We start from the raw sequence: 19,350 nt of genomic DNA, 5'->3' as shown, positions 1-19,350 counted from the left end.
ATCATTTTATCATACAGTGTTGGATAAAGAGATGTGCTTTTTGCTGGTCTGGTTTGAGGTTTCTCTCTTAATTGACATTTGTGACTTGACTGTTTTTGGTTTTCTTTACGCAATGCACGATTACTAGTGGTCAAGTAGGTAATTCCACATTATTTTACTCTCAGTTCTTGTCTGCCACTCCACCACTCAATCGTGGCACCGTTCCAACCTGCGGTATCACAACACACTACCTCGTATCTGCAATATCTTCCTGCTAAGAGGAAGTAGAATTGTTTGTTCCGACCTGCGTCCTGCAGCCGCTACATACAGCAGGAATTATGTGATCATTTCATTCCCTTTACCTTCTCCCAGCTTTGTTGGAAATATGTAGTGTGTCCAGAACACAGGTATATGTTGAAACAATAGTCACACCCCCTTGCAACACACACCTGCTTGAACTGCAAAATGTACCTTCTCTTGGTAGCTCTCACTGCAGGTGTGCAGCAATTATGTAGTTATTTGTCTTTTGATCTGCTTATTTTGTGGATAATAATTTACACACGATATTGTGTCTAGCTTAGCCGGCTATGTAGCAAATATTTATCTTTTTCAATTGTTACTTATACTGGGGACGCCATTCGACGCCATCATTTTCACATTTAGCAAAATTATCGACTAAAGGTTGTTATGGATGTTATACAATGTTATACAACAATGTTATAGAAGAATGGCGACAATAGTAATGGATATTATTTGAAGTTCCATGTCCATTTTAAGTTCCTCTCTATATCTGATTAATAACATTATAATGTTATTAATCAGATTGTCCGTTTATTCCTCCAGATTTCAGGATAGCCGTAAATATTGTAGTTTCGACATAAAGAAACCTCGTGATTTTGCCAACTCGAACATGCATTGGCTGCACCTACTATAAGTACTGAGTACTTAGATATTCTAAACCTTCTCCATCACGAGCATACAGTATTGTTAACCATGACTACAACATTGTTAACATTTTTACACTACAGTAGACAGAACATATGAGGGTTGAGTATTCGTGGGTGCAGCATTTAACATGTTGGAGTGTGACATGTGTTCTTACTATCGTGTTTGTTAATATGTAGCTTATTCGACTATAGTTTGTTTATATTATGTTCTTTATTCAGCTGTAGTTTGTTCATATGGTGTAGTTTATTTAATTGTTGTATATTAAATATTCGCTAAGTCAATGGGACACGACCTTCCTTATTATATTTGCGATTCCGATTTAAGTAATACGCATGTAATAAAACTATGTTTAAATGTAAACTATGTCCTTAGGTAATTAACGAATTGTACCGGTTTTTACATATTATTCAGAAGTTTCATAGCATTGAGGGTATTATTGTTAATAAGTAAACAGCGCCAGGGAAGACTAAGAAGCTCCAACTTTTGCTTTTGAACTTCCTCCATCACGACACACTCTCCTCATCTTGTTTATAGCAGTCCCGCTATTATTTTTGCTATTATTTGCTTAGTTCTCATCGCACCTTCCTCTCAAAATTACTAACATTTTTGTTGAAATGGAGCCGCTGACTTTGGCTCTAAGCTCTAATACGAATTAAAGTAACATTGATAATAAGATAATTTGATAAATTACCAGTAAAATCCATTATTATTATAAGTAGGACATCAGGGACAAATTAGTCTCCGTAAATAACATTCTTTGTTTGACTTTGAAAGTCGAAAACGAAAATGACCTCCGTAATTCTCCTTGCAGCAAGAAGAGCATGAGCAAAATGGCAGCAGCCACCAAAGTGCTGCCACCAATAATTCAAGATGAGATGCAGAAGAGACGAATGATGAAGAAAGCCACAACCGTCGCCAAGTTCCAGACAAGAATGTTCGTTCTGTACAAGCATCAGCTGGTATACAAAAGTAAAGATGGAAAACAGGTAGACTTAATGTTCCCAATTTATCTATCAGCCTAAAAGTTGGCCAAGGAATTACGTTGATAAGTTTAATCAGAACCACCCAAATCAATTATTAAATAAAAGTGTTTATAAAATGTTAATATTGACTGTTAAACTAGTGTTTATAAAATGTTAATATTGACTGTTAAACTACTCCAGACACGTGGTAGCGTGAGTGTGATGGGTATCAAGATCTGTGAGGACGTTGAGGAATGCTCCTTTAACCGCCCCCACGTCTTTCAGGTGCACAGTGCACACTTATATCTCTATTAACTAAGTCAGCTCATTTAATATTAGTTTATTTTATATCATTATGGTCTTTAATTTGTTTGACAATATTTCATCTTATGTTCTAATTATATGTTGCATTTGGACACGCGCAGGAAAACATGCAATATGAGGCTTGAGTTCTTCGTAAAACTACATTATTAGAGCCTGTAATTATGTTTTAACTATGTTTTAATTATGTTTTTATTAAATACTTTTCAAATTTTACAGAGTACAGCAATAGATGAATATAAAATAGAATCGTTCAAAATATCGCCCCCATCTGTAAAATATGATGGGCACCCAAACACGGTAAACACATAGTGAACTATGTCCGCAGTAACTTGGACCCATTACATCGAATTAATCTAAATCCAAAAATTTATGAAAAACTATTTAATAACAAACAAATCCATGGTGAATAACTGTGGATATAGAGTCAAAGTTTTAATTATGTTTTAATTATGTTTTAATTGTGTTTTAATTATGTTTTAATTATATTTTAATTATGTTTTAATTATGTTTTAATTATGTTTTAATTATGTTTTAATTATGTTTAATGGTGATTGACTGTATATTCCGTGCTGCAGGTAGGGTATTTGGAAAAAGGGAAGATGTTTCATCTGTATATCCAAGCCAAGGATCACGACATGAGAGAATCATGGAAGATCCACGTAAGAAAACGTGAGTACAACTCCAAATTATCTCTTGAGTAGAATCAGCTGCGGGAATTGGGCGGGTGTTTTCTGCGAATCTGCTCTACAGCTGTGTTAATCTACAGAAAATAGTGCAACGCATTTTGGAATTTATAAATCTGTGGAAATTTATGGTTTAAATATGCGTAGTATGAGTAAGGGTGCGGTGCATGCTATGAAAATATATGCATATACGTCTGTTACACGATCATAAGGTACGTGTCATATCAATAAATGTCACATTTTGTTGCAGTTTGTTCGGCGTATAACGATCACCGGATGCAGTCACAGTACCACCCGGGCCACTACAAGAGAGATAAATGGAGCTGCTGTGCTAACGCGGACAAAAACAACATAGGGTGCCGAGAAGCGTACTCATACGAGGAGAGTCGACCGCTTGGATCAGTGGGATTAAGTTTGAGTAAGTGTACCGGGGGTGCAGGGAGGCGATCGTGCTCCCTCTGGGGTGGGGTGCCTTATATACCATATAAGTATGTTTTCGTAATATCGTTGTGGCATGTATAGTTACAGAATTTTCCTTCGTTCAGAATTTAATCATGATTGTCTTTATGGTGGGAAAGTTCGATGATAGGGATGATTTGATTCGCCGTAGGCGTAAGTGAAAAAAATTAATCCTCAACTCTATTTTTACAGCGTTGCCGGTGAGCACCATGTCACTCCAGAAGACGCCAGTTATGCATAGAGTCAATCCAAATCACCGTATTAGAATGCCCAGTGAGTGTTATGACAGTGATGACATGATTGATGAGCTCTTGAGATCACCCACTCCCAGCCCCCAGCAAAGAAACAGTCCGGTCCTTCTTCGACCCGGCCCGGAGAGAAAATGTAATTTTAAACTTTATCTGTCTACTAACAGATCTATAGATTTTTTTATAGCTATTGAGTCGTTAAAAAATTCTAATCATTAATCTTCATCAATAATATGTATATCGTTTCTTATCCTGAGAATATCGCATCCCTTGGATATTCTTTAAACTTAAAACATCTCCTTTTCCTGCCCATGATAGACCTACCTAGCGAATACCTGAAAAACCGTGGTGCTAAAGCCCGGTACAGCCTCCAGCCTGAAATGCCCTCCTCTCCCTTACTCTCCCCGGTTGCACAAGACTCCCCCACACCCTCCCCTACATTTACCTACAAGTTTGAGCACAAGAAGTACACTAGCTTCAAAAGGGCACAATCGGAGGATCAAATTGGTAATCGTGGACGGAATGATAGTGCTGCTAGTCGTCCTGCTCGTCAGTCCCTCTGCGAATTTGAACCTGGTTTATACTTCGGGAAATCTGAGGACACTTATCGTAGGTCCTTGCATGTTCGGAGATTCTTCTTAGATAATATATATAATATAACGTAAATTCCACTATTTTATTTCGGTCTGTGCTACCATTTCCAACGTGCCCAGATAATTATGCTATTAATAGGTCTCTCCTTTGTTTTCCGGCCTAACTTGTTTTTTATTGTCTGATTCGTATGCAGATATCTTGCTTTTTAATATTTTGTGATTTTTGTGCAGTTGTGATACGAAAACCAAAAATAGTGGCGGACCGAACTTCACCGAGCTTCATCGACCGAGCTTCACAAGTATTTGAAGAGATCGAAGAAGAACCTGAAACTGAAAGCGGTACTGATACTTTATCAGTGAGATTACTCGCATGGTTCACTCAAAGCATTGTTGTGGCTTAGCATGGTCGTGACTTTTGCATGGTTTATGTTGCAGCATGATATATTATGTAGGTTGATGTACCTGCAGTTGTGATTGAGTTTTTCGTAATAACACATAGCTTCTGTGGAAAATTTCCATCTAACATGATCATTAACCGTGAAGATGGGAAAGGGCCGTCATGTTCGAATTTGCATGTAGTTATACAGGGTGGTCCAGAAGTACTTATATTGCCAAGATTTTGTTCTACGGTGCTTTCCGTACAGAATACATTGCTCTCATAGATCAACTATAAGCTATATCTTACACCTTACAGCGACTGTCCTATCATGTGTATTATTCTTAAACTTAAATTTGAGTAGCCCAATGCGAGAATAACCTAGCATGATATTGCTGCATTATCATCCTGGAAGTTATGATGTTAATTGCAAATGTACACGTATTTCTGTGTTAATTAAGTTTATAACAGTATTAGCAAAGAACTCAAAACGTTGTAGTTGTTACATGAAAGTAACCGTAACCTTTCGACATTCTCCATTACATTGAGATATTGCACCCCTGTCTTCTGAACGGTTTGTTTAACAGAACATCGGCAACAATGTCAGAATGCTCACAGACAAATATTATAGATAACATCATACTGAACTATTTCTCTATCAATAACACTACTTCTTCCTTCAGCTAACGCACCTCTGAGCAGTCAGTCGCTGAGGTACACATGCCGGCCCTCACTCGGGTCCATATCCTCCAGAGTACCTGACAGACCTGACAAACAGGACAGTATGACTGATGTCGTACCCCCCGCAGCCATGTCTACCCCTTACTACTGTCCCATCAACACAGGTTTGGGAGACATAATGAATGATATTTTCAATGCATTTATGGCAATGCAATTTTAAGATATATAAATATTGATTAAACGATCCAATTTGGTTTGATCTTAGTTTAAGATTGTTTACCATAAAACAACATGAAAACTGGTTCTTCTCCAGGTCGGAAAGAAGCTGAAGTCTGCAACACCCGAAATTACTCCATAGCCAGCAGTACATGTGGTATCGTAGGCAGCGACAGATTAGACTCCTTCAGCCACACTACTCGCCTGGACTCCCAGGGCTCAACCATCGGTTCCAGCTTCTGTGAGAGTATCCCACGCACAGAGAGCGACTATCAGAGGAGGATAGAAGAAGTTGAAGAGGGTGGTTCGGGACCTATTTACGTTAGCTCTAGTATGTCTACTTCGGCCGATCGCGATCTGGATAGCTTCTTGCGCAGGGACAGCACACTAGATTTTGAAATTGAAATGGAGCGGCAGAGATCACATAGTGGCACGTACGTTAATACCCACGGGGAGTACGCAGGGGATTACGCGTACGACTGAAAGTGAAATTCAGTATCGGAGAAATTTGAATATATGATAGATTCTTTTTTCAAGAAGTGAAATAACTTATAGTGATATCTATCCGAATTGAACGTACGCCTATCCTAAATTTCACATGATTAATATTTGAACAAAAATTTCGTGGATACTTCATTTGACTGCTGATTTTCTTTAAACTCATGACAACGTTCCTCATTACAATACATTGTATTTATGAATCTTGTACGTGATTTAAATAGGCCAAAGTTTCCGATACTTGCCAAATTAGACGTGTGTGTTTTGGATACAATTGAAGTGATATTTTGATAATGAGACATTTCTTAGCTAAATTTTCTTGTTAACTTGTTTTAAATTCTCCATTGTGACAAAACAATTATTGTATCAATTGTCGATTTGTTTCGATCAAAAGTAATTCAGGAAAATAGCCTGGCGTCACATGTCATGAAATGAAAAATCCTTGTGTTGCTTGTTGTAGGACAATCATGAACACGCCCTTGCAACATAACAAGCAAGCATCAGACATTCTGTAACTGAATCTGGCATCATTCCAGCTAAATATTCACATCGTCTTGCATACTGAACTGGCCGCGCGAGAAAGCATGGTTTACGGCGCGCGCTTCCTTAATTAATCTTTGTTTTGGAAGCGTTGGCAAAATTTTATCACAATTTCAAGTTCGCGCGTTCCAACCAGCCGGATTTTATCATGATTTTGGGGCAGGTCCCATAACTTGTGTACATCTCAGTGGGGGCCAGCGTGTCGAAAATCCAGTTAATAGTTATTTACAGGACCCATAGTGATGTGCATGAAAGTAATATGAAATTGGCCTGAACATGCCAGTTACCAGGACTCCTCTTTTCTGGTGGGCTTGTTGCTGCTGCATGAATTGTAATCGTTATGATGGAGTGTATCGTTCATGACCACCTTCATAAATCATACCATCTGTATAGCCCAGGTATAGCCTAGGTAGGGATCGAAACTTACTAAGGGGCCATCTACTTAGGACGTCCGGCAAATTGGAATTTCGGACAAATCCGGACGTTTTGGCAGAATTAACGAAAAAGTCCCATTTATTTCAACTCTTTGACACTAATTACTCTGTAAGTTTAGATCCCTGTATTTTGAACAAGTACTTAAATGTAACTGTACTGAAATTGTTCGACACTAAATGTATTATTGTCTATTTTAAGTAACTACACATTTTATTAACAATGAATTTGAGTTGGTTTTATTAGCTGGAAATCCGGACGTCCGGGGGAGGTTTTGAAAATTCGGACACACCTGGACAGTGGGAGGGGTGGTCTGAAAATCTGCGATTTTGGCGGACGTCCTAAGTAGATGGCCCATAATCTTCCTAATTATAATTCCGCGCAGTGCCATGAACCATCAAAATGCAGCTGCAAGCATAAAAAGGAGATATTAAAAAGACTTTCAATGACTTAACATTCTGTGATTCGGTGTATGTCAAAATAATTTGTAATTAGTTAACTCCCATAACGAATTGCCAGTTCACAGGAACATTTCACAACAAAGCCAGTGCAGCTGTTCTTATCCACAGCCCACAATTTCATACACTCGACCCTTTTGTAGGTGGGAGTAAATAAAACTCTCTGTGTTGCGGTATGATACATTTATCCATTTACATGTGTGTTATTACATCAGGACGGTAAAAGACAATAATAAAAAGAATAAACATATCATCATCATCATAAACTTACTCGAGTTTTTTATCGTCACGTCATGTGGTCAAACAATATATCATATATTTGAACACACTGTTATAAAAATTGCAGGACCACTATAATGTCAACCTCCCAAACCACATTGTAGGTTTACAAGCGAGACGTTACTTTACTTGCAAGAATGTGCCCTGGTTTTATTCGAGGACTACAGTAAGTCTGCTAACTTGTGCAGCCCAGATTTAGTATGCTCCATCTCTATTATAGTTATACTCGTTCACATATTACGTAATCACTTTTTGGCCATTTTTAGACCCCGTTGTAGCTACAAACAACATACCTGTAGTGAATAAATTACATTAGCGTAATCATTCAGAACCATCCTCCTCCCCTCAGTGATTACGTAATATTATGTTGGCCCCTAACTCAATAGTTAGATAAATGTAGTCCTCTTCAACAATAGCATCGTAACGAAGAAACTCGAAGAAAAGAAAAAATATTCGTCATTGTAGTCTTGCGGTAAAATTCAAGGATGAATGTATACATAAGAAAATAAATGGTTCATCATGTGCAGTAAAAAATTGTGCAGAATAAGACATATAAAAATAAATTATGTATCAAACGAAATAAATCAGATTGCATAAATCATCAGTCATTTAGTGTTAAATTATCTCAATCGGCTCGAATATTGACACACGTCTCGCTTCAGTTTGTTGTCTCAATATTTCGTCACCTCATACCACAGATAAATCCATCATCCTCTTCTTTCTCGTCACATCCTACCTCATCTTCATACATTTCACCTACTTCTTTACTCTTCTCACAGGATAATCATACATCTCATCCTATATCTTATATAGATCGGCAGAAAATTTTAGAACATTCTAGTCCCTATCATGATATCACGTGCTGGAATCCTCCACCTTGATGAGGGTGTGGTTCACTTCTTCATTACAGTGGCATCCCTTGTTTTCTAGCTTCACGTGCGACATGAAGATTGTGCTCCGCCAGCCATAGCGCCGAACTAAGACCGTCGCTACTATTAACAGTAATACTATCGTACCTAAACGAAAAAATAGTTCAAAATCTTAGAAATGAAATCGTGTTTCAATGTTTAGAATATATCCTAACCATAAGAGGATTTGTAAATATTGAGAAAATTTACAAATACGGGGAAATCAAAGTTTGGATACCAAATATCTTTTTAAAAGGATAAAAATAAGAGCTGTATACTCACAGGTAGATATAAGTAGAGCCTTGATAACGACCATATCAGTGTTATTTGTATTCTGTTCATCCTGTTCGTGGATCGTAGGTAGGTGGCGGGTGTCTGTTATGTCTCTAGTTTTTTCTGTTGTCATCGAACCTGGGGGGCCCCGTGATTAGATAAGCTGATAATTGAGATAATGAGAACCGTTTAAGTTTTTAAAAACATTTACAAAAGAATTATGCCGGGTTTTCATCGAATTACTGTTTCCAACCTCCGCAAAAATTCTTGAGCAGCAGTCACGGAACAACCATTATATACGAGACAAAGTTGATCTCTTAAAACTGCTAAACTCTTGTTAAAGTAGCCTGATGCCGTGTGAATCCTGAGGTTTTTCCCACAACAATGGTGACAGTAACAAGCCTTCGCGGTTGACAAACATTGTTTAATTGAAACACATAATGACTTGTCTGGTAAGCAGAGTGTGTAATGTAAGCCCCTGCGCTTATATTCCCAAACCATCATCCCCCAACGAGAAGGAGGATGCAAGTAAATAAATACTGTGGAGGCTTTGTACTACAGGCTACTATAACTTTAGTTATAACTTGTAGTATATAATACAGCGACCACTACATTACCACGCATCATTGTCTAGTCAGGGTTGAGAGCCTGAGTGGACAATTACAGAGCTTAGTCAGGTCATGAGTAGTTACAGGTAAACACACACACACACACACACACACACACACACACACACACACACACACACACACACACACACACACACACACACACACACACACACACACACACACACACACACACACACACACACACACACACACACACACACACACACACACACACACACACACACACACACAACACACACGCGCACACACACACACACACACACACACACGCGCACACACACACACACACACACGGCTAAAAGTACACTGTAATGCGGAGCCTGGAGCACTATGGTTACTGTAGACATCATATCTTGGTTGTGGTGATCTGGTAAACGATATCATCGTTACCATGGTTACCGTGTCTAGATATTGTTGTGTGTCAAAGTGGAGGGGTGGTTTTGCAGCTAGACGTGTTAAAGAGGGTATGAATAGTACCAGGTAGGTATAAAGTGGGTTCTAGAAGGTTCAGAGAGAGTTCAGATAAGGTTTAGGGGTACAACTCTGTCCTATAATTCAGGGGTACAACCCTGTCCTCTAATTCAGGGGTACAACCCTGTCCTCTAATTCAGGGGTACAACCCTGTCCTCTAATTCAGGGGTACAACCCTGTCCTCTAATTCAGGGATACAACCCTGTCCTCTAATTTAGGGGTACAACCCTGTCCTCTAATTCAGGGGTACAACCCTGTCCTCTAATTCAGGGGTACAACCCTGTCCTCTAATTCAGGGGTACAACCCTGTCCTCTAATTCAGGGGTACAACCCTGTCCTCTAATTCAGGGGTACAACTCTGTCCTCTAATTCAGGGGTACAACCCTGTCCTCTAATTCAGGGGTACAACCCTGTCCTCTAACTCTCTAATTATACTCGACATTGACTGATCATCAATTGACAATTCTACTGGGACATCGTTCTCACATTTAAGACTCATTGTCTAGCATTTAACACTCAACCGTAATGGAACGAACCGACTAGGTGCCTGACACTTAGAGTATAATACTCATTTGCCACGTTAAGGTACAATAAATTGCACGTGCGCTACAATGCACGTGCGCCACAACACACGTGCGCAATATCCAGTTTGTACTGACCTGGTTTATTAGACAGGTGAGAGGGATCAGTAAGAGGAGCTCTATCTGGAGCCGTTACTGTTACGTTCACTACTTCGTCCTCACAAGCGCTCTTTGACTGAAAACATAAAGCGTCAGACATTTAGAGATTGTCAATCCTAAAGTTGAGTGTCTTCTGATTTTTACTGCCAGACGACGTCTCGCGCAACTTTTAAAAGGTCAATATTCAGCATTCCGATGGAGTTTTTAAAGATTAAGCATGCTTTGGTTGGTATTCTTTCACTTGAATACCAGCTTTATGTTTTATAAGTAATTGTAACTTTGTTAGACCGTCAGCCGGATACTCATAGTTTTTTATCGGCAGACATTCCGCGTAAATAAGCGGTATAATCACAAAGAGCCCGGTATTTCAGAGATTTCTTCCATATAGCAAAATTCTTTCGAATAGATTAGCAATGCCATACAATATTCTTGCCAAAGCCCTGCTGTAAATAAAAATATATTGTGCGAAGCTGCGTCTAACCTTTTTCGTGCATCGGAATGATTATTAAATAAGGGGAATTTTCTCTCAGTACTTCCGGGCCAGACAATCTATCTACAATTTAATTTGCTCTGTTCAGCGATAATGATCGGCCCTATTAGGGCAAGATTAGATGATCGATTTGGGGGTGCAATGCCTAGCCGTTATCGCTTATCAAACGCTTAATTTTATTATTTTTACCGGAAAAAATTTTTGTCTGGGAACACTTAATTTAGGACAAAATAAACAGGCTAAAAATCTATTCGTAAACATTTTACGTCAATGAAGATTGAATTATTAGATTAATGTCGTTTATGATATTTGAGGAAAATAATAATAATTATCTTGCTTGTCGGGTTAACACATACCAAGATCCTGCAAGAAGCATCCCACTGTGGTTTTAGAGAGTCTCTACCCGTTGAACATCTGTAAAATTAATGTTAATTAAACTTGAGATTGGAACACACAAATGTGCATACTTTGCTGTAATAATTTAAGTTGGTAAGAAAGTTTATATAATATAAACCATTTAAGATAAAAGAATCGGGCCATTGCGGATTTGTCTGAGTCATGATTAGATAAATCATGAAAGGATGGAAATGGTAGAACTTGAAAGTCTTAAAACTGAAAAATCGTCTTTGAGTCTGTCTGGTGACTGTTGTATTAGTAAATTCTGTCGATTTGGCTTTGGGAGGGGCTGATGTAGTCTGAGTTCAAGAAGTTTAAAGGTTTTAACTAGTTACAGAATTATTTAGCGTTTACATCATAATATTATAAAATTGTTCCACGTAAAGTTTAGTTTTACTCAGAGTTATTTGAAACTTTTCCAAATACCAACTCCACACCCACAAAAAACCACGGGCTCATGCATCACTTACGCCATTACGAAAGTAACAATGGCTCACTAGCATGTTAAACCGAGATTTAGGCCGAGGTTCTGAGACTTTTTTCTTGGAATGGTACTCGGACACACCAAGCCGGAATCCGGATCAGTCTCGCACATACACCAACATTCTTAGAGATGTGCCCTTGCGAGGGAGGGGAAATAACTTTCAACAGATTCCCACTACAGATATACAGCATCGCAGGAATATTTGATAATTCCGCTGCTGATTGTAAATAGGAAAGTAGCATCGTAAATGTGCAGGAGTGATACCAATTCATTACTGCTAAACTGCTAAATTTAGATTTGCTCACGTTATCGTATGATGAGCGGTATACTAACTTGGTGAAGTTTGTAACCTGGTGGTTACTGTTGAAAGGTCGGTAGCTCACCCCACATTCCACCCAACATTCGATAATTTCGCCAATTACAGTCCGTCTCACACAGCAGCTTCCAGCTCTCATATATATATATATATAACGAAGTACTAACCGTATTAAATACACAGTATTAAACATATTATGCTGCAGGTAGTATACAACAGTACCAATTACCTGCCCTGTAATAGAGCTATAATTCGGTTACAGTCGATTATATTGTGGATCTACTGTACTCCAGATTGATGAGTAACAACCACCGGTGGTGGTTGCCGCTAACTTTAAAGTCAGTAATACAATCCTAAATCATCTGATGTGGACCCCTGTCAGTTAGTTACAGTTATTGGGCTCACTTTGTGGCCATCATGGAAAGTGGGGGCTCTTCCTTTCAAGAGTCTTGATTCAATGTAGGATTTGTGTTCTGCTCTGAGTGCTGACTGACTCTACAAATGAAGAGTTACACACAACGTAAGGTGGTTACAGTTAACAATTAGAAGCGATCTTGCTCGGTTGGAAGTCATTTCTCTGGAGCTAGTTTTAAGTTGGGAGGAATGGGAGGAATGGGGTTTTAAACTTTGTGAATGGATGAAATGTTGTGTGTTTTGAATAATTTGAATATTTTACATAAACTGATAAATATTGTGGGGGAGCGGTCCGATACCAGAGCACCAAGGTTTAAAAAAGTCCTTACACGACTTGTAAATATACAGCTTCCTGCCAAATCACATACTTATTTGAGACAAGAATGTAGCCAATGATGTGGGTTAGAATTTAGTAACCGTATTTTGCATTTTAACTGCATAATGACAGTATTTTATCTGTATTTTTACTGCATATTATTCATATTGTTACGTAGCCAGTAGCGTCGTAATGTTAAGACCCGATCCCACCACCGCTTCCCACTTAAATTAACTCGAGTTAAGAAAGAGAAACACACCACACCAGATCTTATCCACTCCACCTCGAAACGCTCTAATTCGCTCCCGAACTTTCTCATACCAATTGAATCTGCCACAATCCATAACAATGTCTGAAAATAATTAAATCGATCACGAACAGTTTTCCCAGCAATCATGCAGCGTCTGGCGTGAGTCCGAGTCTGAGATTGCCTCTCAGTCCTTGTGGCAGTAGACAGCTTGGCACTACTTCACAGATAGAGAGATGAACGGTAATACGGCCCGTGCTTGCTTGTATGCTGTGGTTCACGGCTAACTGGCTGACTGGAGTGGATTGTAAGTTGCGGGATTGCTCTCACCACCTTATCAGATGATAATATGAGGGGATCATTATAATGAGATCACTGAAACTGCACACAGAGAGAGAGAGGGGGTCATTACATATAATATAAGAGTAATCAGTCCATCAACCCTTTAAAACAAGGAATGGTGTGGTGATTTGGCAGGCTCCAATTCGGAACCGACTAATTGCCCCCTGATAACGGTACCAGCCCATTTAGGGCCAGAGTCTTGACTCGAGTTGTGTAATCCAACTCTTCAGTTCTAGGTCCCAGCTACCGTAATCACCCCCTGCCGATAGTTGCTCTCAAATCTGGGACAAATTTCATTTAATCAGCTCACTTAAAAATATCCACACTTCTGTAGTACGTGTCTACATGTTTACGTGTCTATTATTTATACTCCACTTTCCACTCTCTGTACATTCTATATTCTGTATTCCACAAGTAAAATGAGGGTTTTTTTGTTATGCAAATGAAGGTTCTAAGCTCACTTTCAACGGCAAAAGCCTTAGGGTACAAATTACACATAATTCCATTCTGTTAAATACAAAGACCACACTGACCACGATGATCGGGGGGCCGTGTACTTATATATTAGCTATATAACAGGGTAATCAATTATCGGAGTTAATAAGGCATCTTCAAGACAATGTACTTAAGACCCGTTTAACGGGGCCATAGACATTGGACTCTGTGTATCACACACAAACATCACACACAAACATCACACAACATCACACCAACATCACACACAAACATCACACACAAACATCACACACAAACATCACACACAAACATCACACACAAACAACACACACAAACATCACACACAAACATCAGACACAAACATCACCACATTCAGGTGGTACGTGTACTCGAGCTAGCACCCTATTTTACCCTTGCAATTTGTAGCTCCAATATAAGCTAGCTACTCAACCAAAGTATCGGGTGGGGGCCAAGTTCTGCCTATTGTTCTTTACACTCGTTTTAGATGTAGAATATTTTATATCTTGACACTCGAATCTAGAATATTCTTCAGCTTGTATGTGAAACGGATGTGTACTCACTTCTCATTAATCAAACGACTGGTCGGAAATTTTGTCGATACTTTAAACTAAATTGGTTATTGGCTTTAAATATCCATAAATTATGTAATTTGGACATTGTAAATGTTTGAGAATCGAGATGTTAATATCGACCTGTTGATGCGACATATACAAACGATTACTTAAATGTTATGGAGATTTCAGATTTTATAAACAAATTTTTGGTAACTAGCCAATTAGCCACAAGAAAATATGTGTGTAAAACCTCTACCAGGCCCACCGTAGACCGGATGTATTACCACCGCTGCACCACCTTGTTGATAAGGGTCTGCTCCAACACCCCTCAACTATTGAAACATGAGAGGAATTTAATGACATGGCCTCTTTTTGAACTTCCCCTTGCTCTCTTTCTCTCTCACACATCGGGACACAGTCTTATCTTTTAATTGAAATTGTGAGGTCATACCTCTACATTATCTCTCCCAGAGTTGGCGCCTCAGTATCGGACCTAATAATCGACACTGAATCGCTTCAACATTACATAAACCACAATCCCCACGTCGATACTCTCTCTCTCTCTCTCTCTCTGTATCAAATGCCCGATACATTAATATGATACTGCTATAACAGTCCAACAAATTTAGAGATCTTCAAGGGAGGAGAGGCCGGTCAAATGGGAATCGGGTTTGGAGAGTCGCAAATCTCAGTGTAACACACAAAACATGACTAATTTGTTGCAGGAGTTAGAGTGATCTCTTACTGAATCAGAAATTAACAGGACACAATTTGATCCGTCTACCAGGCTCCAGGGAGCCCACCAAATGGGGGTTAGGAGGGAGAGAGAGAGAGCAGGAGAGTCATCATGACTGGGATCCACATTATTGGTTCCGCTGGAATTGTTACACTTAATGATCAATACACAAATACAGGGCAGGAATCCTGACTGGGCCATGCCAACCAACCAGTAGAGTTACACTCACATTGATCATCATGCTGGGGAGCTCACTTGGCATCCAGCTCAAGCTTTTAATTAAAACCTAATGAAGGAGTATTGTTGGTGGATAGTGCTCCGGATAGAGGAACAAAAGGACTTGACCGCGTGTTGTACTCGTGTTGATTGCCAGTCATTAAACTATGGGATATGATGTAGAGGGGAACCTGGTCCACAGAAAGAGAGAGAGACAGAAGAGCATACCACCCTGTCCAGCTGTGGTGTTACTGTACTGGACACAGGACCACTGTACCAGTATCTACAGTACAGCACTACACCAGGTTCTCCAACATTCAGGGTAAGCCGGCATCCCTTTGTAGGAGGGCAGGCTAAATTAGCGGACATTATGAGTGAAAGCTGGGGTAGGAGAGAGAGATGTTGTAAAATAAACTGACAGCAAATACACTGCCTAGTCTTCATTTGACTAATTGTCAATGGTCTTTTGTACATATTGCAGAGCTGTTACCAGCCCCGACGGCTAGATCCTCAGATCCAGGACACGCCCTTGTATTTTAAACATGCTGTAACAAGCCTGGAGGGATTGTGGAGTAAGGGATACGGCCAACTACGTGGAGACTGCATAAGCTCTTAAACACTAATTTGGTTTTAAGCTCGAATTATTGAGTCATTAAGTTGGGATCCAACAAAAAACTCGGGTCAGTTTGTCAGTTTATTGCCGACATGATAATTTGTCGTAATGCTTTGGAATCTGTCGGGAGGGAATAAAATTTGGTCTACGATCTGTCGAGCTCATCGCAGCTATATCGGTTACCTAAATATTATGTAAAAAGCATCGCAATAAAACCATGGTATGATCGATGTCCAGGTCAAGTCTGAGGTCGGTAATTGTCAGCTTAACTTCTCCTAAATGTCTGGAGTATTGGTGTTGTCTAGACTTTACTTGTGGAGATCAATATAAAAAATATAAAACAATCGACCCAGACAAGACGGGGTTTAATGATATATTGAACATACCTCTGAATAGTGGGACACCAGTGACAGTGGTCTGAGCGGGCCCTGCATTTACTGCACGAGTTTTCCTCGAGACAAGCTGAAAATGTAAACTCAGTTACAGACCAGCAGCCAGCACTTGGGGGGGATGGGGGGATGGGGGTAGGGATTATTCCGGGGGTTTGTTTCACTGGTACCCGGTAAATTTGGGCAAGGAAAAGGGCATTGAGGGTTTCAGTATTGTGGCACCGTTTATTCTACGGTAATCAGTTGATCAATGATCATGGTACATGTATGGTATAAACTATTTGGAGCGGTTCCAAAAAAGATTGGCCCAATTTCAAAGATTGGCCGGCACGTTAAACGGTATTGCAGGTGCACAGGCATTTGGCGAGTCATATTGGATGGGTATTTAGTGGTTAGCTAAATTGTACATGTCGAAATGTCGGAGTTAAGGCGTACCAGCTGTCACCTAAATGCCAAATTGGATCCACCTATAGGTAGCATGTAGTTGTATAATGGGTATGATATTAGTTATTGCCTCCCCCACCCTGCCTCCTGCCCTCCGGGCTCCCAACATAATAGCTTGGCTTATTAGATAGGACCCTCCTAATTTCACGAGGTTTACCGTTTAAGTATGTACCAACTTACTAATGCAAGTTAAAAGATTCGATACCTTTTGACAGATTCCCCGAGACGTTTTTAAAAGTTCAGTGCAACCCTTCAAAATGAGAGTAGGGAGACATTGCACGGACACGCACGGAAAAATAAAACACAAGTGAAAATGTTGCAGTAATTAATAATTATTGGAAAGGTCTGTGCATGTACGTGGTGTTTGTTACTTTGTTAGGCCGAGTACAATGACTTACAAGGTTGTGGAATGAAGGTGTAGGTCGTACCGCTGGCTATCCTACTCTCACTTAGGTTTATCGTATCGAACGCTTCGTATACAGGAGTGTCTGAAACAAGATAATATCTGTTAGGGGGTGTATCTGAAACAAGATAGTACTATCTGTTAATGTCCCAAATATTTGTCTAGTTTATACCCCCTTGGAACTGCCTCAGATGAGATATTTTTATCTGCAGCTAGGCAGGGTGACGATAATAAAACTGACACAGGGAATGTCCAGTGTTGCCCGACACAGTTACTTCTGTTTCCAGGGTTCTTTATGTTGACAACCTTACAAAATCCCCAGTACGAAGGGTTTCTGTTCAGGCAGATTCTGTTGCCCGTACCCACCGAACCTGGTACAATACTACATGCTGCTTGACGTAGGGAGACCTGATACAGTTCCTCTCTGATGGGACCCCCAAAACCTCAGACCTCAAGACTACGACTGGAAGTAACGTGACATGCTCTGGTATACCATGTGACCAGGGTCACGTGACCCAGCTCAGGAGCTGTTGAGATTAGCTGGGTCTGGTGCTGGCCCCGTTGGGGGTATTGTGCAGGACACTTGACACTTGTTTGACAGAAAAGTGGAGCTCAATGAGCTGTTTAGATGCTTCCTGTCATCGAGTGGGTACCAGTGTCCCACTATTACCAAATACGGGGGTTACATGTGTCCGGGGTAACATCACCGACTCATTTAGCAACTCTCTCATTTCAGCCGTGTTGCGAGAGGAACAACATACAAATACAGTAAACACTTTCCTTGCAATTTGCATCTCATTTAAAACTTTCATCAAATAATGAATAACTTTGGAGCATAATTTATTACAATCATGCAGTAAATTATGTTAAGGCTGCTAAATTCACAACAATATGATCCGTAATTCCTGTAATAATTGTCCGGACTCTTGCTCGGGGCCCTATGGTTGGCCCTATAGGGCTATACTCCATATACTTGTATTCCTTTAAATATAATAAGTCAAAAAAACTTGATAATCACCTGGATGCAGTTTGTACTCGCCGTCTGCCTCGGGTCGTGTGTATCTGTAACCTCCTGATAACCCAGCTACTACTGGGTGTGTCTCGTCAACTATATCTGCTACACTTATCGGCACCTGCAAAAAGAAGAGCAAATCAAAGGCAGCTCATGTTGTGTTCCTATATATTATGATGAAAGGTTTAGTTTTTTGTGCAACCGTATATTGTTAAAGAAGGACCGAAAAGCAGGCGGACATTCGAGCTGCCAAAAATCAACACCGAAAGAGTACACGAACTTCATAAGTCCACACCTTCACTCGATTATGAGATTACTCTCTGCCAGACTGGTTTTACGATTGCCCGGGTCCGAGAGATTCATCCTAATTGAGGCACGTAATGACTCCTGTCACTTGTCATTATAAAGAAAAACAATCTGAGCATGTCCAGCTAATTAGATGAGGAAAATCTTAATTGAGCCCAGATCACCTCACGTTTAAACGATACCGTGGGTATTTTCTTCCACCCGGCTTTAAATATCTCCAGTCAACATTAACCAGATACGCAACATCCCGCCAACCCAGAACGTTATCAATTGCATAATCTAACTCTCGGCCAATGACCAGCTCAATTTCCGTTTGGTAGGTCAGTAATCAATGACTGTCAATTATCAAGTTAAGCTGATAAAAGAATTTCCCACGGACGCAGAGTCGGACACACGTACTAAAAACAAGTTGAGAATCTTGTCGGTATAAAATGACAACCTTCCACGATTCTAGCATGTGGTCCCGAGTATCTGTAATTAACTGGCACTTCACCAAAACCTAATTCTGACTTCTTTTCTGAATTTATACGGTATACCGCCATATTCAGCCAGGTA

General features: G+C 39.8%; 2 protein-coding genes across 3 annotated transcripts in view; one reads left to right on the top strand and one right to left on the bottom strand.

Annotated features, from left to right (window-relative positions):
• Nucleotides 1-1,742: 1,742 nt before the first annotated feature.
• LOC134819419 (uncharacterized) lies at nucleotides 1,743-6,318 on the top strand. 2 transcript variants are annotated; one of them, XM_063829366.1, is made up of 9 exons: nucleotides 1,743-1,913; nucleotides 2,091-2,174; nucleotides 2,789-2,882; nucleotides 3,147-3,314; nucleotides 3,548-3,739; nucleotides 3,922-4,212; nucleotides 4,428-4,535; nucleotides 5,256-5,417; nucleotides 5,567-6,318. In XM_063829366.1, exons 1-9 carry the CDS (start codon nucleotides 1,749-1,751, stop codon nucleotides 5,950-5,952), a joined length of 1,650 nt encoding a protein of 549 aa, XP_063685436.1. In that variant the 5' UTR covers nucleotides 1,743-1,748; the 3' UTR covers nucleotides 5,953-6,318. The 2 variants fall into 2 exon arrangements, with proteins under 2 accessions (XP_063685436.1, XP_063685445.1); XM_063829375.1 differs by lacking the exons at nucleotides 3,922-4,212; nucleotides 4,428-4,535 and having other exon boundaries at nucleotides 5,567-6,316.
• A 1,247-nt stretch (nucleotides 6,319-7,565) lies between these two features.
• LOC134825979 (plexin domain-containing protein 1-like) overlaps nucleotides 7,566-19,350 on the bottom strand; it is a 31,877-nt gene continuing 20,092 nt past the window's right edge. The window contains exons 7-13 of the mRNA XM_063838198.1: nucleotides 18,496-18,610; nucleotides 17,473-17,562; nucleotides 16,628-16,703; nucleotides 11,487-11,544; nucleotides 10,620-10,716; nucleotides 8,867-8,995; nucleotides 7,566-8,692 (exon numbers count right to left, since the gene is read on the bottom strand). Coding sequence (XP_063694268.1) covers nucleotides 8,532-8,692; nucleotides 8,867-8,995; nucleotides 10,620-10,716; nucleotides 11,487-11,544; nucleotides 16,628-16,703; nucleotides 17,473-17,562; nucleotides 18,496-18,610 — 726 coding nt within the window. The 3' untranslated portion in view covers nucleotides 7,566-8,531. The remainder of the gene's footprint in view (nucleotides 8,693-8,866; nucleotides 8,996-10,619; nucleotides 10,717-11,486; nucleotides 11,545-16,627; nucleotides 16,704-17,472; nucleotides 17,563-18,495; nucleotides 18,611-19,350) is intronic.

The sequence above is a fragment of the Bolinopsis microptera genome, chromosome 1 (assembly GCF_026151205.1).
Source record: "Bolinopsis microptera isolate Bmic1 chromosome 1, MBARI_Bmic_1.0, whole genome shotgun sequence".
NCBI lineage: Eukaryota > Metazoa > Ctenophora > Tentaculata > Lobata > Bolinopsidae > Bolinopsis > Bolinopsis microptera.
The sequence above is the reverse complement of the archived record's forward strand: the minus strand, read 5'-3'. Positions and strand labels throughout refer to the sequence as shown.